The sequence below is a fragment of a genome, unplaced genomic scaffold (assembly GCF_019419815.1).
Source record: "Pyrus x bretschneideri cultivar Hongxiangsu unplaced genomic scaffold, Pyrus_bretschneideri_v1 Contig28, whole genome shotgun sequence".
Taxonomy (NCBI): domain Eukaryota; kingdom Viridiplantae; phylum Streptophyta; class Magnoliopsida; order Rosales; family Rosaceae; genus Pyrus; species Pyrus x bretschneideri.
In genome coordinates, this window is record NW_025999590.1 from 1391620 (window position 1) to 1413878 (window position 22259).

At 37.0% G+C, this 22259-nt stretch overlaps 3 protein-coding genes across 3 annotated transcripts; 2 read left to right on the plus strand and 1 right to left on the minus strand.

Annotated features, from left to right (window-relative positions):
* Positions 1-5028: 5028 nt before the first annotated feature.
* LOC103927524 (probable magnesium transporter NIPA9) lies at positions 5029-9077 on the plus strand. Its single transcript, XM_009336464.3, has 9 exons — positions 5029-5324; positions 5520-5618; positions 5770-5899; positions 6022-6110; positions 6213-6269; positions 6355-6413; positions 6695-6815; positions 6950-7098; positions 8508-9077. Exons 1-9 carry the CDS (start codon positions 5214-5216, stop codon positions 8713-8715), a joined length of 1023 nt encoding a protein of 340 aa, XP_009334739.1. The 5' UTR covers positions 5029-5213; the 3' UTR covers positions 8716-9077.
* A 2150-nt stretch (positions 9078-11227) lies between these two features.
* On the minus strand, positions 11228-13572 carry LOC103927525 (cytokinin riboside 5'-monophosphate phosphoribohydrolase LOG8-like). Its single transcript, XM_009336466.3, has 8 exons — positions 13433-13572; positions 13131-13309; positions 12460-12557; positions 12324-12354; positions 11984-12083; positions 11838-11908; positions 11609-11752; positions 11228-11479 (listed from the first exon to the last, which is right to left on the minus strand). The coding sequence occupies exons 2-8, from the start codon at positions 13239-13241 to the stop codon at positions 11357-11359; spliced, it is 678 nt and encodes a 225-aa protein (XP_009334741.1). The 5' UTR covers positions 13242-13309; positions 13433-13572; the 3' UTR covers positions 11228-11356.
* Positions 13573-18812: 5240 nt separating this feature from the next.
* On the plus strand, positions 18813-21667 carry LOC103927526 (mitochondrial carrier protein CoAc1). The gene is made up of 8 exons (XM_009336467.3): positions 18813-19229; positions 19415-19497; positions 19596-19803; positions 19914-20046; positions 20222-20406; positions 20584-20712; positions 21057-21178; positions 21409-21667. Exons 1-7 carry the CDS (start codon positions 19035-19037, stop codon positions 21159-21161), a joined length of 1038 nt encoding a protein of 345 aa, XP_009334742.1. The 5' UTR covers positions 18813-19034; the 3' UTR covers positions 21162-21178; positions 21409-21667.
* The last annotated feature ends 592 nt before the right edge of the window (positions 21668-22259 follow it).

A 22259-nucleotide genomic window follows, 5' to 3' on the forward strand; every position in this document is an offset into this window, starting at 1 on the left:
ATTTTTTCCACCATGTCTTGAATTTTATGGAAATGTGGACATGGATTCTGCAGAAAATGAATTTCCGAATGGGACATGGAACAAACACTCTGGCGGAGGAAAATAAGCTTTTAAAGGAGATGAATGCTAGACAGGAGGAGGGTGCTGGTTTATTTCCCTCATTGGGAAGGGATTGTTATACTCCGCGTTATGTAGATGTAAGATTAAACAAGAAATATTTTTCTCTTAGAATACCCTCTGTTTTTCTTTTATTTTTCAATTTGGTCTTACTTTTGGTTTTGGACTATCGAAACAGGTATGGTGGTTGCCCTTCAATGAGTGTATGTATGAGATGAATCAGAGAAGTATAATTCAACACCGACTAAGACAAATCGAGGAAATAAAATGGCAAAGCGCAAGACCTGGAATTCTGTTTCAAAGCCAATGGGATGAACCAGTTGGTCATGCAAGTGATAATGCTAATGCTGCTGCCAATGCTGTTGCTAATCCCAAGGGAAGGATTTGGGATTCTTTGCGTTCGAAAAAAGCGTTACAAGAACAAATCAAAGTAACATACATAATTCCAACTCATCAAATTTGTAGTTAAAATTTTGACTTTTGTTTCGTTTAACTTGCTGATTTAATTTCTTGACACAATATTGCAGGTAAGCCGTGAGAAGGTTGATGAATTAACGAAATCACTATTGGCCATCCAGCGCGGGCCAATTTTTAAGGAAGTCGAGAGAGAATTGAAGGTCATTGAAAGAGATATAGAACGTTTGAAGGGGAAGTTGCCATTGATGGAACAGAGGAAATATGAAGCACAGCAATGCATTCTTACATTGAGAAAACAACTGAGTGATGAGGTATGATGACTTTAGCTGGTCTGGTGTTTTAGCCTGTTGATCAAAGTACTTCTCTCAAGACGAGGAACTCCACGATGTACTAAACCAAGACAATGAGATGACAAGAAGGAGTCTAAACTTTGTTGCTTATGCCAAGTCTCAAATAAGCATTTTCATCAAAGATAAGCGGATAATGAATCCGTCTTAATATATAGTTCACCAAAACAACAAAATCTGGTTCCCTGGACACACTCAACATATCAACGCATGATGTTATAGTTCTTCTGTTATTCATCAATTTCTTGCAATGTTTTTGCATTCATTGGTAATAACCTCTATGTATTAATTCAATCGTTTTATTATTACACTTGTGGTCACCGATTTTGAATACCTTAATCAAATTTCATCTTCCTCAGCACTGTAAGCAATAATCTTTCATGGTTACTAGTGTCATCGATTGCTGCAAATTGATTGGCTCAAACAAAGAAAATTATAACATGTTTGGTTTCTAATATTCACTCCCCTAAAGGGAAAAACTGTAAAAACCGTATTGGTTCTTGTAACAAAGAAAACTTATTTTCAACGCCCATTTCGATTGAAAGACTATGGTGTCACCATTGGATATCCCATCGTGCTACTCTCTCTCCTCACTTCATAAGTCACGTGAGGAGAGAGAGTAACATAATGGGGATATGCAACGGGAATAGGGAAGTTTGCCTTGTTTTTATTACGACTTTTACTTGCAAGTTGGAATTGAGACTCAATTCGTATTGCTTTGTTTACGTTTTTCAAATCCTGCTGATCTGCTACACACCATTTCCATCCCATTAGAAAAATAAATTATTGAAGAGGAATTGTTTAATAAGGTTTTGGAATCAGTTGACTAATTGCTTTGCTTGGGGTTCAAGTGAAATTGTTTAATAAGGTGTTATGCATCCCATTAGTGTATACCAGTATTTATCAGCATCTCCTTGCTAAGCCATCAAGAAAAGCCAACACTATGGAAAAACTGGAAGATAATTCGACACAAATACCGCCGGTGCTTGAAAGCGAAGGAGATGACATTCGCTTGCAAGAGAGCTTGTATGAGAATCGGAATCAGTGTCCAGAAGGTGATGAAGAGCCAAATTTAAAAGCCAGAATTGAAGAGGCTGAGATAAACTTGAGCTGATAAAAAATATAAGCCGAAGGAAGGTATGTTAAAATGGTCCATCTGCAACATGCATGAACGTATGCGACTCTGCATTTTCTTATGTAATGAAATATGTGATGTGATATTATTGAAACTTCTTCAACAGTATGATTGGTATTGTGCCTGTTCACTGTTGGACTACCATCGGAGTAGGCACAAAGCGAGGATCAGAGAGTGTCTGAACCTGGAGAGGGAGAAAATGAATATACTGCAACTATTTCTGCTATGTTGCGCAAATAAATCTCACCCCGGCTTGTCAGCAGAAGGCATAGCTAAGCATGTAAGAGTTACTCATTATATATAATAAACGTACATTTTTTTCCAGTTGTTTCTTAGTTAAGCCTTTTGAGTTTGTTGGATTTATGGACATGGATTCAGAAACTGAGTTTCCGGATGGTACATGGAACAAACAACTTGGCCGAGGAAAAGCGGCTCTTGAAAGAGATCAATGTGAGCCAGAATGAGGTATCTGCGGGTTCATTGTCCTCATTGGAAAACGACTATCGTATGCTTCCTGAAAATGTAAGAACAAACATTACATATTAATTGTATTAGAACTTGTCAATTCAATTATACCTGTGTTCTTTCTTATAATTTGGATTTGGATTTTTCTTTTGGACTATTGAAACAGACTTGGTGGTCGGATCACCAATTGCGGTATGCGCTTAATCAGAGAAAAATAGTTCATTACCGCCTAAGACAGATCCAAGAATTTAAATGCCAAATAGCATCAAGAACGGCAATTCTATTGCAACGAAAATGGGATGGATCCATTTCTAATGCAAAAGCTAATGCTAATGTTGCTGCTGCTGCTATTTTCGAGGGGAAGTTTTGGGATGCTTTGCGTTCGAAAAAGTCCTTGCGGGAAAAAATCAGAGTAACATACATATAATTCTAACACATCACAAAAAAAGTTGAAAAATAGTAACTTTGTTTCTTTGCTGATTTATAGTTTCATTCATGCCGTAATATTGTAGGAAACTGGCACGGAGATCAATGAGTTAAACGAAATTATTATTTGCTGTGCAGCCGGAAATTAAGTGGGTTGAGAAAGAATTGAAGGTGATTGAAGAAGATATAGAATGCTTGCCGAAGAAACTGCCATTGATAGACCAGAGGAAACGTGAAGCATACCAATGCCTGCATAAGTTGAGAAAACAACAGAACTTGCCGTTGATCACAAAAAAAAATTGAAATTCCAAGAAGATGTCTGCTGATTAGCTTTCTTGGCCCGAGTCTTGAATGATCTTTTTTGACAAAGATCGTTCGATGTTGAATGAATCCTTCTGAATGTATAACTTTACCAGTAAAACAAAAGTATGTGTTTTCAATAGAGTCCTTGAAGAAGAGAGTGCAAGTGATGGGTCAGAAAAAAAAAAAGATGAAGCACACCAATGCATTCTCAAACATGTTGAATAAAATGAAAGCATCAGTTAGGTCATTTGGCCAAGACAGTATGCTCGCACCCTTAAAGTTGAGTTTGAATTCCCCTCCATGTAGAGTATACTAGTTTATAATACAATATCTTCTTGTCAAAGAAACCCAGTGAATCAATGCATTCTCAAACATGTTGAATCAAATGCAGACGTGAGTTAGGTCAATTGACAAAAACAGTGTGTTTGCATCCTTAAAGTCGAGTTCAAATTCCCCACCTTGTGGATTATACTAGTTTATAATACATTATCTTTTTGTCAAGGAAACCTGGTGAATCAAATTACCGCGAAGTGAAAGTAACAATAACAAATGGGTAATTGGAGGATTGAAGTTTGTGACTTCTTCACGGTTGGTTGAAGTGTCAAAAACCAAACTCGTGTTGCTGACAATGACAGCAACAAGTAGAAGAAAGCTTTTACGACAAAAAGACTTTGCTAGTTGGTGGGTGGGTTTGGGTTAGCCCTTTTCTTAAGGAACTCCACCAAATACCAAACCAGAGATTCAGTCTCATGAAGAACATGATATGGCCAGAAAGTGCCTGTAATTAGCTGCTGCTTTTATCAATGTCTCAAATAATTTGCTTAATTTGCAAAGGACTTGTAGTCATTTGAGGTTCCGCATTCCATTCCTTAGATGTACATAAAAAGGATTTTACTTAATGTAGTTTTCTGCTTGGTAATTATGATATACTGAATTATGCAGTTGCAAGTCGAACTCAAGACATGTTGACCTTTCGTTATATCACACAAACATTAAATTACAAAGGGACCAACACTTTAATGTAATTTTAAATATGAACTAACTTTTAATTTAATGGTATTTCTATTACAACTAGTGAATGAAATCTCAAGTTTGAACCACTTGTCTCTATTAGTTTATTTTATTAAATCTCTACTAATTAATAAAACACTCATTGTCAACCAAAATTCTTTGAAATTATCAGTTTAACCCTCTAATTAAAACAGAACATGAATAAGAAATATGGGCATAAATGTAATTTCACAAAACCAAATTTTGCTTTTTTTTTTTCAAAAACATCACCTTACATGTAATTCTAACATATCTCTAACTAAAAACAAAAAACTTCTCACATTCTCTATCACTCTCTTTCTCTCTCCTTCTATTTCAAAAACAAAAACAAAAAATTTTCTCACACACTTTATGTGTGTGCCCATATACTAATTTTATAAAAAAAACAACAACAAAATTGGATTCCACATATAGGTCTTTATTTTTTACCATCAAATTGAATAAATTAAATAAAAACAACGTAACAAAAAAATAGTATGTACAAGGAGAAAAATAATGTGTTTTTCCCATCCCTTTAAAAAAACGAAGGATTGTTGACTTGGGGTTTGGGTTTTCTATATGACAATTCATCCTAGGTTCTTTACTGAAAATATCCGAATGGTTCTAATTTTTTTTATGAATGGCGCTATTCATACACCGCCTTTCCTTTTTCACATACTTATTTAATCTATGTTATTTAATCTCTTCAATTCATCCTATATGATACGGTAACAAATACAAATTATTTACCCAATTAATTGTAAAACAGATAATTAGATAAAAATCTCCCTCTCTCCAGCGCACATGTTCAGTAATTTAATTCTTATTTCTTCAATCCCCTGGCGTTTGCCAGAACTGTATTGCTGTTATGTCCCAACTAATCCTTTCTTGTTTAAATCTAAACCCAAACCCAAAACAGTAACGACACAAAATCAAAGATTCAATTTTGACTGGTTTTAGAGAGAGAGAGAGGGATGTGGGAGTCGATCTTCCTAACGCTGGTGGCGACGGCCGGAAATAACATCGGCAAAATTCTTCAGAAGAAGGGCACCGTCATTCTTCCTCCTCTCTCTTTCAAGCTCAAGGTAGGCAATCCCTCATTTTTTGCCTGCCCATTTTGCCCTTCCGATTTCGTGATTGCTGTTCGAATCCCAATTTGTAATCTTGGAATTGGATTCCGGGATTTCATTTCCAAATGGGAATTGGGTTCGTTTCAAATTCCCAATTTTTCAGGATTTACAACAAAATTTCTAATTTTTTTATGTGTTGTGCGTTTGCAGGTGATCAGGGCGTATGCTTTGAACAAAGCATGGCTGATAGGTTTTCTGATGGATATATTTGGAGCTTTGCTAATGTTGAGAGCATTGTCCCTAGCACCTGTAAGTGCTTCAACTCGAAAGTTCGATTTTTCGATTATTTTTTTTAGTTTCGGTTTTTAGGGTAATTTTTATTTTGTTTTGTTCATCTATTTGGTGGTTGGAGTTAATGGAATGCCACATTTTGGTGAATGTTGGATGATGTAATTTTCAGGTGTCTGTCATACAACCAGTTTCCGGGTGTGGACTTGCGATTCTCTCAATCTTTTCCCATTTTTATCTGAAGGAAATGATGAATGCTGTTGACTGGATGGGGATTACATTAGCAGGCATTGGCACTATAGGTAACGTAAGTTCTTCATAATTCTTGGAAGTTCAATTGTCTTCGATGGGAACTGTTGCATTACTAGCTTTTGACCGTGTGTTTTGTTTTAAGAATGATCAGTGTTAGATTTTTTATTTGTAGGCGTTGGTGCCGGAGGTGAGGAGCAAAAGGCTTCCGCAATATCTGTGTTTCATCTACCATGGTTGGCAATTGTAGTCGCCTTCTTGTTTGTAGGTACCTAACCTTATGCCGTGCATCATCTAATGTTTATAGTTGAACACTTGGATTTATGCAATCTAATGATTCTAACCCTGCAAGGCATCTTTAAATAGGCCCTCCTTAATGGGTGGCTACGCATCTACAGACGTCAACGCAAAAAACAGGAGTTGGTAAGCTGATTACTTCTTTTTCGTCTATCTTTAGTGTTTGAGTTGGTGCCCACTACCAGTTTACTGATATCTGCTTGTGGTACAGATGGAATATGAAGTTGTTGAAGAAATTATATGTGGCTTGGAATCTGGCATTTTGTTCGGGTATGATTCCGTCCAGCACTAGTATGCATTAATATGTTTCTTATCATATATAGATTCATCTCTCTCATCCTTCAATTCTAGGAGGGAAATTATTAAAAAGCATGTAGAGTTATAGTTGTGCATGCTAGTACATGTCAATGATGTGTTGAGCATGTCAGTTGTGTGTACTTTATGTCACAAACGATAGATAGTTTAAGTATTGTTGACTTAAATCATGAAGCTGCTGTTGTTGTCAAGCCACGTTTAAAATCATAATGTAATTATCACACATCTTATTGCAGGATGGCATCTGTAATATCGAAGATGGGATTTGTATTCTTGGAGCAGGGTTTCCACAGCATACTGGTTCCGATATGTGTCATAATCAGCATATGTTGTAGTGGTACAGGGTTTTATTATCAGGTGCGTTGAATTCTTTACTCAGTTCATAGTTTCATATCAATGTGTTCACGTAAACTGAAGTCGGTCCCATGAAATGCATTTATAGTTTCATAAGTTAGTTATTGTCGTTGTTAATGAGTTGTATCTTTTGACAGACTTGGGGCTTAAAGCATGGGAGGGCAATAGTAGTGTCTACATGTGCTGCTGTGGCATCAATTGTGACTGGTGTTCTTGCTGGAATGCTTGCTTTGGGTGAAAAATTGCCTTCAGCACCAACAGCTCGTCTTTCACTGATGCTTGGATGGTAAATTAAGATAGCTATACTGACTTATTTGCTGGCTTTTTTTATATTTAAAGCTTTTTAAATCTTAGTTTTGGGCCTGAGGACTCTTTAAGAGCAGTTCCACCGTGTGCTCCAGCCCGAAGGACAGGCACAGGAACAGGGCCATATAGCCTGAGTGATGAAGCCCAGCGTGTGCTGGTGAGCGAGCCCGAGCAGGCCCAAGGGAGAGGCCCGTGATTCGTGCCGGCCCAAGCGCTCGAAGTGGATGTGACGTGGGTTGACGTCAGGGCGACGTCAGCCACACTATAAAGTTAATAAAAATATAAAATATTAATAAAAAATTAAAAAAAATTAAAACCCAGTAGGCTTCGAACTCCGGCCAGAGTTCGTCGCCGAGGGTGATGATACACTCACAGACAAATGGCAGAGACTAAACCCAAGGGTTTCAACTCGAAACACATCAAAAACCAGAGAATAACTCAAGCAATTGAAGTAGGGCAATAACCTCATCTGGGTTTGAGCAATGGAAGCTTGAAGCTCTCGGCTTCAATGGTGGATCACCCAAATGGTGCTCTGATGATGCATGCAAGGATATATTCAAGTTCTTCTCATCCAGGGGATTGAGATTTTAGAGTTTGTTAGTTTGATTTGCTTCGGTTTCGAAGAAGAGGAAGGATGAGAGCTCTTGGAGCTGTAGAAAGAGAATGAGAGAGATTAAAGAGAGAGAGAGGTTTTAGAAATGAGGGGGAATGGTTGCGTCGGTAGAGAGAGAGAGAGAGAGAGAGAGAGAGAGTGTGTAAGGGAAATGAGAGAAAGGGCTAGGTGACGTGAGGGAACCAGTCAAATGAAGGGTGTTCTGGAAAAATATAAGAGTGTTCTAGAAAAAAAAATGAAAAGGAAAAAGGAAAAAAATTAAAAAAATTATTTTGTATTATTTTATAAATAAAAAAATACTAATATTTTATTGTCAATTGTCAGGGCTATTCGTGTAGGGGTGAAGATGCAAAAGGCAGTTACTGTTTATTAAGGGAAATTATTGTTCATTGGGTGGATTAAATAGTGGATAGCCCTAGGGGGCCTTAGACACGGTGGAACTGCTCTAGACCAGATGGTTTTGACGTATGGTGTATGTGGAATGATTCATCAGCTATCGTGATTCATTTAGGAAACCTGATCAGCACTTTCGTGAGATGAAAAATTCATTTAGGAAATCTATCAATTTCCCGACACTTCTTTTTTTATTTTCGTTGAATCCCTTAACGGTGTCCAAAGTTATTATATTGTTGGCTTGCATACATATTGCGTAGAATTTATACTGATTCTCCTCCTCATTCTCATTCTCAACTTGCAAAAACTCTGTTCACGTTGTTTGAGGTGCTGAAATATGGAATTTTTCTGTGAAGCTTACTCCAAATTATTTTCTACCACAGGTTACTCATAATTGTCGGTGTGATTTTGCTTGTGAGCTCAACACGGCTGATGCGACGCCTTCCTCGACCATTACGACAACTTTTACAGAGTGGCGTTGATCAGAGGAAATCCGGGACTATCCGTGTTAGGGATGGAAGCCCGAGCACTGTTGTTCAGGCAGCAACTCTGCATCATTTGATACCAACTGCTTCGAAAGAGAAGGCTTGATGTGATGGCATCGGAGAGGTTGTATATGCATAAAGTATCTCACATCGGCGGACTTGCAAGTTACGAGAAGCAACTCCCTTTGGTTTAGGCAAAAGCTGGTGTATAGTAGGGTATGCTTACTACATCAGAGGGCATGAGTTTTTGACATCATTCCTCTTGGGATAAATCTTTACACCGTATTTCATGAACATTTGATGTCTAACTTTTTCCTCGATTTGGTACACGTATATCTCACTGTTTATCAATCGCTGTTCGTTTTCATGAAAACGGTGTACCTTTCATCGCCATATGATTTCTTCGCCCCAAAAGTATAAACATGAAATTTATACTTTGAAATGGAGAGAGAGATTCCACTAGACTAATAGTTAGTTGGTTCGAAGATAGCTCTCTGATTTTTGTAAGTTTTCGCCTTTTCAATTGCAATGCTGCTTTTCTCTTGGGAAATACTCTCAAATACCATCCAATTTGTTGTCGATATTGTCCCCGCTACCGGGGTTACCGGTACATCTTTAGCAAATAGTCTTATGTATTCTATGATATGACATAAATAAAGTATCAACGTGTCGTCTATACAAGCAATTTGCTACATTATTTGAGAGCTTTCGCTCCTTTTTGTTTCTATAAGAACATTATTGTGATATTTCTTGGAGTACAGGCAAACACAATGATGATGACAAGGACAATAATGCCAAAAACAAGACATGTTGGATCTCTTTCACTAAGATCACCGAATCAAGTGATCTAGACTTTTGAAAATTCATATAACGGTAAAAAATTATTATAGTTTTTAAGGAATCAAAATAGGTGGGTTGTTAGATGAAATTTCAAAAACCCGGATCGGTGATTTTGATGAAAGATATCCGTTGAAGAATGAGCAGAGAGAAAAGGTTGCCGTAGGACCCAAGTAAATAGTTAGTTACCTCTGCAATCACTTCAGGGGACGACCCCTTGCACCCACTTTTAAGGGTTTAGGACCTCTCTTATTGGGACCTAGCTTCTCTGCCCTTTCAGTTTCCATACACTCTCATCCCCTTTTATTTGTGCGATCATAGTTAAGTCACGTCAACATTTTATATCATTATTGCTTTTTGTCTTATTATCTCTATAAAAAAAATCAATATAAAATATTGACGTGACTTAACCGTGACTGTACAAATAAGAGAAGATAGAAGTGTATGAGAATTGAGAGAGCAGAGAAACCAGGTCCCTCTTATTGTACGACATAACCCTACACCTCTAGGGGCCCACCATTACTTGGACTCGTGCAATCAACAACTAGTGATATGAATGCATTATGCAAAACCCCAACACAACCAGGATGAGTAGGGCACAAGTGTCATGTCACCCACCATTTCTATATGCCCTACTTTTCTATTTGTAGGGAAACTAATCAGAGCCAATCCCACATTCAAAATGTCACTGTGCGGTATCTTAGGCTGGTAAGGCATTGTCGTGACTCGTGTTTAGGGAAGTGATTTCTGTACGCATTTTTTTTCTCTCAGCATCACCTTTATTTCTAGCAACTGAGTTGAATAAATCAAAAGGGGTAAAAATAAACAATGAGGTGCAGAAGGAGAAAATGAGTGTACAAAAGTCAGTTCTCTGTTATTAAATTTCTCCCATACCAGAACGTTTTTAGCTTGAGAAACTATCACAATAACGTTCAAGATGTAGGTGAATCGTTCTCCTGGCGATTTCCTGAGCATTGCATGTGAGTTGCCAACTTTTACATAAAAAGTTACATGAAGGGCTCTTCTAAAGTAGTAACGTGACAGGTCATATGGTTTTTGCCTCCCATGACTGTACTACTCTGTTTTCTCTCTCTACAGGGCAAAGTTCAGTACCCAAAATGGCCAAACACAACGGAAGGAACGAAGGGAAAAACAGAGAAGATGGTCCCCAAGATGGGAAAGGGATCCTCTCTGGATCCCTTCCACTAAATCCTCCTTATCAAACAATCCGAACCATTGAAATTTAATTCAACGGCTAAAGTTATTACAACTTTTAAAGTGGGCCTCTGTTTGTAGCTGTTGGATCAAATTTTAAGGACTCAGATTAGTTGATGGGGTGAATTTGATGAAAAGGATCCAGAGAGGATCCCTTTCCCCCAAGAAGATGGATAGCCACTGTCCCAAAAGCAGTTGATAACCTTGCAATACTTTTATTTTCTGACAAGACGATAATTTACGGGCTAAACCGCATCTTCAAAATTGACAAGACATTTTTCTAACCAACTAGCCTAACCTGCATTTTCGAAATTGACAAGACAATAACTTTGGTATACTTTCAGTATTCAATTATGACTTGTAGACCAATTAAGTCTAGCAAGAACCTCTTTGTGGGACCTTGCAGAACTCAATGACTTAAGACAGAAGCTATGATTTCTAAACTTAACTAAAAATATAAGCTGCAGAATAAAAGTTTTGGGATGCCTAAGTTCTGCACTATTTAGAACTGTAACAACTTCCTTCCGTTTCAATCGATCATGAACGAAAGTATGCAACGAAAGACGGAATAAATTCACTTGAAATCGAATTACCGCTGCGAAAAAGCACATGGAAAGGAGAGGTCCATGGCCTCATGGAAATAGTTTCTTCCACACAATTCAAGTATTGATGAATCACAGCAGGAAATAATTAGTCTAGGTGAAAGAATTATTGCCGGTAACAGTTTCACCTTGCGTGTTCTTGGCTTGACTTTTACCGAGTTGCTCCTTTTTCCAGCTTTCATGAGAAGCAACATGGGTATGGGAAGGAATGTATTGCTGCCAAAGCACACATTGTCAATTTTATCAAGGCTTCTGTTTTGTTTTGGAATTCAAAACCATTTCTTCGATTAATAAACGAGTAAGCTCACTCATCGACACGATAGAAAAGTCGGGTTATCACTATACCTCCATCTTCTGAACAAGTTCTTTGGCTGTTGGAGCAGAGACAACTATATGCCGAGCACCTGGCTTGATGAATCCTTCTTCGACACCATTGTCAAATAGCGCAAGCAAGGTATTATAGTACCCATCTACATTAAGCAAACCAACCTGTACAGAGTAATATCTAAGTTACACATTCAAAATTAGTAGGAGTTTATCATAACATTTTCAAGAACGGAAATTGATGCATTACCGGCTTCATGTGAATCCCAAGTTGCGCCCATGTTATTATCTCCAACAGCTCTTCCATAGTTCCATATCCTCCTGAAACCGAAATTAACAATGTACTAAGCACGAGCATTTTTTAAACTTTTTAGTGAGAATTTGCGATGTAATTACCAGGAAGAGCAATGAAGGCATCAGCCTCTTGAGCCATCAAAGCTTTGCGTTCATGCATGTTTGCAACTGTTCTTACTTCTCCAACGGATGGACCAGATATCTGTCAAAGTTATCCGTAACATATCTTTTAAAACCGAGATAATAAAAGACCATGAGCAATTTCTTCCCCGAATCCACTAAGAACGCGTACGATGACCCCGTTTAAAATGTGAAAACTTCACATCAAACATTTTCAAGAATTGAGGGGAAAAAACAGCATGAAATCAATCAAGAACAGTTGAATTTACAAAATGACTAGCGAAGACGAGGATAATATCAGTATATAGATATATAGAGATACCTCCAGAGGAATGAGAGCTTTTGGAATGACCCTGCATGTAAAAAGCAGGTAAGATTTTACTTGAGCGACATTTTTATGATCAACAGAGACATTGTTTGCATTAGTAATTCAAAGCAAAAGTTTCATTTATATATACCCAAGAACATGGCAACCTCCTTCATACACTGTCTGCGATATCAAACCCATCAACCCGACACTCCCCCCGCCATACACCAAATCTATCTTCCTTTTCACCTGCAATATCCACCAACAAAAGTAAACAAGTAATTCCCAGATCATCTTCTAGGGGAAAATTAAGCATCGAAAACAAACGCGTATAAATTCCTTAGTCAATGCATCTGCATAAAGATATACACTTTGCAAAAGTGCTTAACATTCCTGACCAGAAATCACAGCACACGAATAGTCCCGGTGGTGATTAGCAAACAGAACAAACCCGGTTCGAGGAGAGAAACTTCCATGAAACATATTGAATATATCTTCCCCCCTCCCTCTCATCCGACTAGAGAGAGATAAAGAGAAAGGGGTATACAACACGTGATAGGCAAGTTTTTCGCCGTTTCAAGGCATTACAGAATACACAGCCATTTGACAACTCTAAACTTAACAAATCAACAAGAAGCTCTTTTGTGAAACCCATTATCCGTAAAAACACCAAAAACCCATCAAAAAGCAACTCAAGGTGGATTCAAACTCATCAAAGATTACATCTTTATACCAAAAAACGCTGCACTTAAACAGCAATAAACACGATTAAACAAAGATTAAGCAAAGAGAGTGTAAAAAGTTGAACAAAAGCAGTCATACCAGTTCATTACCCAACTCCAGAGTAGCATCGCTGAACACTTTTCTGCGGCCAGAGTTGCTTCCACAGAACACACAAATCCTCCTGAACTTGCTGCTTTTGCTCTCTTCCATTCACAAAGTCTGCAACTTTTTTTTTCACACTTTTTGGGGTCAATCCAGCATCATTTGTCAAAAAAGACCTGAAGGCAAGAAAAACCGAGGCAAATGGGTAAGTTTTATGCAGATTAAATGTTATTTTAACGGCAAAAGCACGAAACTTTATGCAAAATCGATGGAGGAAGAGAGAGAGAGGGAGAGCATACGCGAGGGGTTCTTTGAAAGGACAAATGGGTTGATCCTAAAATTGGTATAAAATCAATCAAATTGGTGCGCTTGTTGGGTTTTATGTATCCGGTGAGTGAAGCACGGATAACCCACATGCTCCATTCCCTTTCTAACCCGACGTCATTTTGTCTGGAATTACAAACCGAACACTGTATATTGTCATCGTGACGTTTTATTTAATAATATAATGTTAAGTGACTCGTTTTATTTAAATTGTTCTCGTAGTTATGAATTAATTAAAATTATAAATCAGCAAATAAAATAAACTTACAGTGGTGAATTGTTGCTATGGATAGAAGTTTTTTATTTATTTATTTCTCTGCATCTCGAGTTCAAACCATCTACAAAAGCTTCGGTGTGTAATTTAATATTGAAATAGTTAATTTGAAAACTTATTTTTTACGTCAAATAAAATAAAATAATTAGAATTATATTCGTGAAGATTTGGGAGAAGACAGATTAGTGTAGATTCGGCAAATAGCTGGGACTGTGAATTAATACTCCAAATATTGGCGGGCTTTGACTTCTACTTAACAATATTTTTATTGTTAATTAAATTAAACCCTTTTTTAATGGAGATTAATTTTGACAACCGCGTGTTTTGTATTTGTTGTATGCCAATATTTTTGTAGCGACGTGAATGACATGTAAGCACAGTAACTTTAATTTTAATTTATTTCAGCTTTGTAATCAAAATAGTTTCTGAGGTTGACATAATTCTTTACTTTAGTCTCTCTTATTTAAAATTGGTAGAAGTTTATTCATTTGGTGGGCTTGTTGTGCAAAGTTCTCAAAAGACCTTCACATGTATTGTTTCCGGACTCGAGTGATGATGGGACCACCTTGGTCCCTATTTCCATCCAGCCTTGCTTGAGATTGTCCACGGCCAATCATTTTGGTCATTCCGTGAAAAATCTCAGTTAAATTGAGGGTATTTTTGTCTTATCAACCCCTTCACTTGTACGGGTGGTTCCTTCACTATAACAAAGATTTTTCAAAATGAGCAAAATGATTGACGGTGGACTATTTCTATTGAGTTTAAATCTCAAGACCAAAGTGAGAAGTTATGGCAATCTCATGAACTATTTTGATTAAAAATAAGTTTTGATTACATACCAAAAAAATAACAATATGATCACATACAATATACATGAATACTCACTAACTTGATTCTTTTTTTTTTTTTTTTTTTTTTTGGAATCCACTAACTTGACTCGTTTGAGCAATACTTTTTACATACATAAAATTTTAATTTGACATATACAAAAGTAACTCGTTAAAATTACAAAACGAAATTACACGCATAAAGCGTTTCCGTCTCACAGTCCTTACTTCATAGCAATAAAGAATAGTGGATGCACAATTTCAATTTGTCTTTTGTTCTGTTATGAATGCATGTGTGTCGACATGAATTATAAATCAAATGCAAGACAATCAAAGTTTAAAGTTAAGTTGATTGGTTGGCCTAAAAGGAAAAGGAAAAAAAAAGTTGATTTGCTACCTTTGTTTGGTTGGTGCTTTGATGTCAAATCTTTCATACATGGTGAGTTGTTAGGGTTAGCTCAAGTGGCAACTGGATGTGAAAACAAAATGAAATAAAGCACTTTTGAGTTTAGTACCTTTTAAAGTAACAACAAAAATATCTTCGTTTTTATTTATAGTGTTTGAATGTAGACGGACCATTAGGAAGATAAGAATGTACAATTTTATATTTTCCGCAATCACATTAAGCTTAGGGCTCGTTTGAAAAATACGATCTCAGCATTTTCAAACATGGGAACAAAAATTTCTCATCCTCCCCCACTAGAAGTGAACATCAAACATTTGCCTACAATAAATTTACTCACTAAAAGGCCCTTCGAGATGATTGTGTAGTTACTTTTCCTCTTATTTACGATGCTTGGATATGGACACGGAGATACGACATGACATAAGGATATGTTAAATTTATAAGAATAATTGTTGTATGACCACAAAAGAATACAACGCGACATGACACGGGAATACGAGGGGATACCACCGTGTCCATGCATTGTAACCTCTCATTTCCTAAACTCAAGCATTCTGTTTCGTATCCTTCTAATGACTTTCTTACTGGAACTCCATTGTTGTTTTCTCAGGAAAGAAACATCAAACCATACAACATTGTGGAAAAGAAGGGACCCCTTTTGAATTCGAACCGAAGATTCAAACCAAAAGGGGCCTAAAAGCAGAAGATAAAACCACAGAAAAACATGGAAAGAACTTAAAACATTTTGCAAATTTGCAACCTTATTTCCCAATTTGTTTTTGATGTTTGAGTCCTCCTCATGGGAAGAAGAATTTCCACAGATGAGACAAACCTGCTAATCCATCCGTTGCTATCTTTGTCTTTCTTTGCTGCTGCCATGGCCGCCACCTTTGCCATAATCACGGCTCTTTGTAGTTTTCGAAGAAAATCTTCTCCGCGCCCTTCTGAATCCCCTGCTTCTAAGGAAGCAGAGGAATCCGATGCTTGCAATGTGCAAACATCGGAAGCTGCATTGGCGGAGACGGGGAACAAAACACCTCAACAAGATTTGGAAAGAGATCAAGAAAATGAGGATCCAATGATGAGTAAAGAGCTGCCTTTGCCTCCAAGAATGAAGAACTCAGGACAACTTTATTCAGGACAGCTTTATTCCGGCAACCTCGACATGAAACCTAAATTGAAAAAGTCTGCTTCCGAGCGAAGGCTCTTCTCGAATTTGAGCATTAAATTGCCACGAAGCTTGTCGATGGCACGAAAAGATAAGGTTAAGGAAGAGTACAACAAGCGAAAGAACGGAAAGTTGAAGCCGGAAGACTCAATCTGGATGAAGACGATCATACTAGGTGAGAAATGTAAAGTACCTGATGAGGATGAAGCTGTGATTTATGATGCTAAGGGGAGGAGGATTCCGGCTTATCGCCCAAAAAGCAGGCAATCCTCCTTCATTGATCCGAACGCATTACCGGACCAAAGAATGAAGAGAGTAGAAGTAGAAAACAAAATTAATCAAGAGGCCGAGCACAAACAAGAAAACAAACACCAAGAAAGTGATCAAGAACATAACGATGAGGATAATTAAGGTCAAATGTACATTTTTTATGTTAATTATTTGTTTATCTTGGAGTGTATAGTTTCATTTGTTTGTTTTGTTTTCGATTTGATTTTTTTTTTGTTTTGTTTTTTTTTTTTTTTTTGGTGATGATCAGCCGATTTGATGTTATGTTAAGATTTCAGGCAGAGAGTAAAAGATGAACTTACATAGTTGAACTTCCCAAGCCTCATTTAGAATTGATCCCAAAATTAATTAGAAAGTCTCATTGAAGATGTGAAATTAAAAGCCATGGTATTCTCAAATTTTCTATTAGATTTGATCCCACACATTGGGATTGGGATTTTTGATGTTTGTATCATGCGAAGTCTCGATAATTTTGTCTTGGATTTGATTTCTAGCATTGATGAATCACATGATGATGACCAATGTAATGCTGAAATGCCTTTGTCAATATTTTCGATCTCCAGAAAGTGACTAACATGGCAAAATCACCAACAAGTCCCTTTAAAAATAAAAAAATTAAAAAAAAAGACAGTTACAATAATCATGTTGCCTCAGTATCAAACATGTAAACAAAATAGCTTAAGCCTCAATCTGCATTTCCAATAAAATTCTCAAAGCAGACAAGAATAAGTTATATGAAATAGTTCACGTAATATTCTGATTTAATAATATAATATCATGTGTTAAAACTTACTCATATTATTATCCTATCAAAATGAAATGATACGATAACTGGCTTTGTTGAAAATCCAATTCCATATAAGTCATTATCCAAGAAGACAAGATATTGAGCATAAAGCATCGTATTAACGTAGAACCTTATTATTTGTATGGATTCCCTTCCCAATAAAAAATATTAGCTGGCTTGATACATCTGCATGTATATATAATTTGAAGTAATGTTTATCATTTTATTTATAAATTTAAATTTTAAGATTTATGTCTATTTACTAAACAGATTTCGGAATTCAAATTCATTTAACGGTAATAAATATAATAACAAACATCATCTTCACTTGACCATAGTGAACAAAAATATTCCCTATATGATTTTCAACTTCAATCACTCAAGTCTAACACGTGGTGAGGTTAGTTTTGATGTGAGTTTATATTCATTCACATCTACAATTTGTATGAGTCACAAATTCCAAAGACTTATTCATTTGCACAACTAGGCTTGTTTGAGACTGCTTTTGTAAAAAAACATTGCTTATTATAAGTAGAAAATAATTTATAAGGACAAGAATTGTCTGCCTTCTCATTTCCGATGCCCTCTTATTTTGTGTGATTATGGTTAAGTTACGTTAATATTTTATATTATTTTTTTATATAGATAATAAAATAAAAATAAATAGTAATATAAAATATTTACGTTGTTTAACCGTGATCATACAAACAGAGGGCATCAGAAGTAGGAATGCAGATATTCTTTATCCTTCTTTTAAAAGCATTTAAAAGTGCTTTTCGAATAAGCATATTACACGTGAATTTTCATTTACCTAAAAAAAAGAAAAACTCTATTTTCAATTCAGCAGAGGGTACACCTAAAACTCCACGTGGACAAAGACTAGGGACGGATCAGTGTAGTCACATGTACACAATTCCCACCAATCACGCACTCCCTCCATTTCTCCTTATTTTCCCTTTAAATATTTAACGCTCGTTGGGAAGAAAGAGAAAGAAACAAAGGGGAGAGAGAGAGAGAGAGAGAGAGAGAGAGAGAGAGAAGTCAGGTTACTGTCGACAGAGGATTCTGAGAAAGTCCGAGGAAACCTCTCCGTCTCCTTTCTCCTCCCGAAAGGAGACGGGCACTTTGATTCATTCATTTCCAATATCATAGGACCATAAAGAAAACATCATATATTTTTGCTAAATTCCAAATCATTCGTCCCGTTCTTCTCCCTCACCCGAATCTTCCAATTCGAATATTCCTGGTAGGTTTCCAATTCCCTCTTCGATTCCTCCTCCTCCATTTCCTGTTTCAAACAAAACCCACAAATCCGATTCCTTTTTGCAAACCAAAAGGCTGTGTCTTTCGATTGGATTAAAGGGGTTTCAGTTGTTTGGAATTTTGGGTCTCTTACCGAAGGAGAAACCTTTGATGGGTTTCGTGTGATTTTCGATTTTCGTTTATGTTTCATGAGTGTTTGATCCTAGGATTTTTCGATAGTTTTCGGTTGGTTCGGGGGTTTGTGATTGATTCAATTGAGAATTGCTGTAATAATTGAAGGGGAATTTTGAGTGTTTTGGTGGTGTGGTTGCCCGGTCAGATTTATATCCTTGAATGTATCTTGTCATCACTGCGGTGGAGGATCGGTTTCTGAGTGTGCCCGACTCGATTCGGGGTGTTCTCAGGCCATTTTACCTGCCCATTGAGCAAAAGGCCGTCTCGTTTTGTTTTCCGAGAGATAGATGGGATAAGGAGTTCTTCAAGTTGCAGGGCGGATAATAACTTACTTGTCGAATTTACGAAAGGTTCTGGCTTTGGTGGTTGTTTTGTTTCGAGGAATTTGAGATGGGTTCGACGCAAAGATCTACCTTGCCTACTAATGTGGCGGAATTGGTTGATGCTTCCCCATCAAACGGCCAAGAGGTTTCGTACATTGGTAGTATGCCGGTTTATGTTAGGGAGTTGATTGCCGGTGGTGCTGCTGGTGGATTCGCTAAAAGTGCGGTTGCGCCGCTGGAAAGAACCAAGATACTCTTGCAGGTGAGGCATTTAACAAGCTTCATGTTTTTCGAGGCTAATTAGTTTAGTATATAGTGAATGGATGTTTGAGGAATTTTTTTCATTGTGAATAATTCTGATCGGACATGTTTCTATTGCCTTTTCTTCATGCTAGGCATCTCGTTGTTATGTGCTTATTTTCTGCATTTGTTTTCATGTACTTATAGACAAGGACAGAGTTCCGCTCTCTCGGAGTGTGGCAATCTCTGAAGAAGTTATTTCAGCACGAAGGTGTTCGAGGATTCTACAAGTAAGTTAGGCTTGAACAATTACTATTTAAGTTTCGGTATCAAACTTTATACATGTCACCAGAACAATTATTTTCGAACTTTCTTGTCTGTTTTTCAGAGGAAATGGAGCAAGTGTTGCTAGAATTATTCCTTATGCAGCCTTACATTACATGACATATGAGCAGTACAGGTGTTGGATCTTGAATAACTATTCTGCTTTAGGATCAGGGCCTCATATTGATCTTTTAGCCGGTGCAGCAGCCGGAGGGACAGCAGTTTTATGCACTTATCCCTTGGACCTAGCTCGCACCAAACTTGCTTATCAGGTCAGTGTCTTGCATATGTCTTATCTGTACATTTTTCTTTTGTGTCAAAAGCGATTTTTGTAATAGTTCATTGATTCATTGTTTAATCTATTTTTGTTATGGTTTAACAGGTTGTTAATACCCGAGGAAACATTAATTATGGCATGAAAGGCACCCACCATCAAATTGTTTATAAGGGCATAAGGGACGTGCTTTCAAGTGTTTACAAGGAGGGGGGCTTCCGTGGTCTCTATCGAGGTGTAGGTATGCATTTGCTTCTCTAATTATGATGTGGCAAAACCATTTGTCACCACATTCTGTGTATCTCATAACTGAGTGTTCTGCTAAGACTTTACTGATTGGAGGTGCCGTTTATTCATACGTGATGCAATATAATGGACAAGCTAATATTAACTTGGAGCTTCTTTTACTTGATCAGGCCCAACACTCACCGGAATACTCCCCTATGCTGGTTTAAAGTTCTACATATATGAGAAACTTAAACTGCATGTTCCTGAAGAGTATGAAAAGTCCATTGTGATGCGTCTTTCTTGTGGAGCTTTGGCTGGGTTATTTGGGCAAACTCTAACATATCCGTTGGATGTTGTTAGGAGGCAAATGCAGGTATCGCTTTGTCAATGTTATTTATAATTTTGCAAGTGTAGATTCGTTTTCTCCCTTCCGCCTTTTAAATTATTAGATGTTTGTTGTGAAATGAAGTTTGTTGCAATAAGGATCACGGAGTCATAAGGTTATATGACATTTAGTTTGGATTTTCACATATAATGTGGGATGTTACAGGTCGAGAATCTGCATTCTTCAGATCAAGGTGGTGTTAGGTACAGAAACACGATGGACGGTCTTAAATATATTATCCGTAATCAAGGATGGAAAAAGTTGTTTTCCGGCCTAAGCGTTAACTATATCAAGGTGATTTCTTATTCTCATTGTGTCAAATCAGTATACTTTGTCAGAATTTCAGATTTGATTGAGCGTACTTTTGTGAGGATAAATTTGTGTTTTTGGTTCTCTGTTGATACTTCAATTATGTATTTTTCTTTATGCTTTTCTTAAAGATAGATTCAATAGAGATTTTAGGGAAATAAAACGCCTACGTTTTCATTGGTTTGTGATGCATCTTTCCCGTTATTCCATTGCATTTGAAGTAGAAAGTTAATAGCTTTAAGAGTTCACAGTTCATATTATAGCTCTGCTGGTTTCAAGCTTCGGCCATGATTTGTCTTGTTAATGAAAGATTTGTACTGTGTTGTCAGATTGTTCCTTCTGTGGCAATCGGTTTTAGTGCGTATGACACGATGAAGGGTTGGCTCCACATTCCGCCCCATCGGAAAGCCCAATCAATGACTAGTGCGGCATAACCAGAAATTCAGAATGTGTAAGCTTACAAACTCCACCCAATACTTGGAATCTGGTGCTAATACAAATATTGCGAATTCAGATTCAACCTCTTTGATGAGTAGAAATCGTCAAATTGTACTGTAGTTATCACGGGCTTCTTTTTCGTCAATTCTGAACTGAGAGTATGTGTGTGTGTGCATATTTCTATCTGTCCAAGCAAATTTATATCTTGCTTACATCCTTCTCTTTTAACTTCCTTCAACCCAGTGGTCAATAGTCATCTACTGCACGGGAAGTACAAGGAAGAAGAGCAAGATGAGCGTGGATTCTATAACACATTTGGATTATTGATTTGCATGTAAAATTTAGCTTAACCTTGGTCATAATATTAATTACCATTTAATTACTGTATTTCAATCTCTGATGCTCTTGTAGCTATGTGGCCATTATGCTTTGATGGGTTGTATTTGATTCAAGTGTTTCCATGATACATTATTTTGAGAGCCGATATTTTAAACTACTTTAATCTTAAGGGTAAGGGGGCGGGGATACAACACACTGACCTACTGACCTAATTTACGCCTGCCTGTTTCCTTAATACCTATCCTGCACTGAATCGTATGGTACTGGATGATCAATCATTCTCGAGACACAGACCAAAATTCTTCAGTGATTGCAACATTCATGGATTGAGATACTAAAGACACAAGCTTTTTGGTTGAATGGGCAGCACAGAAACAGTTAGGGTGAAATAGCTTTAAAAAACAAGGAGAGACGATTTAGAAACTAATAGCAGCTCCAATGGCTCTATAAAATTTACATAGAAAGGCCAATAAGCTTCAACATCAGGTATCTACAGAATCAACAATTGAAGCATCTGATTCAATATTTGAGAATTTGCTCGACGGCTCAAAATATTTACTTGATACGGCTAAAAGATTAATTGAGAATCACCGTGATGGACACAGAGATTAGGACAAAGACCTATTTGTTCTACTAAGTTTCGGTTTCCAATTTCAATTTAGTTATACAAAATGTGTTATGCTACATTATGCTACAAGTGTGAATGGAAATTTGTTCTTTGATTATGTAAAACTAACAAGTGATTTGTTCAAGCT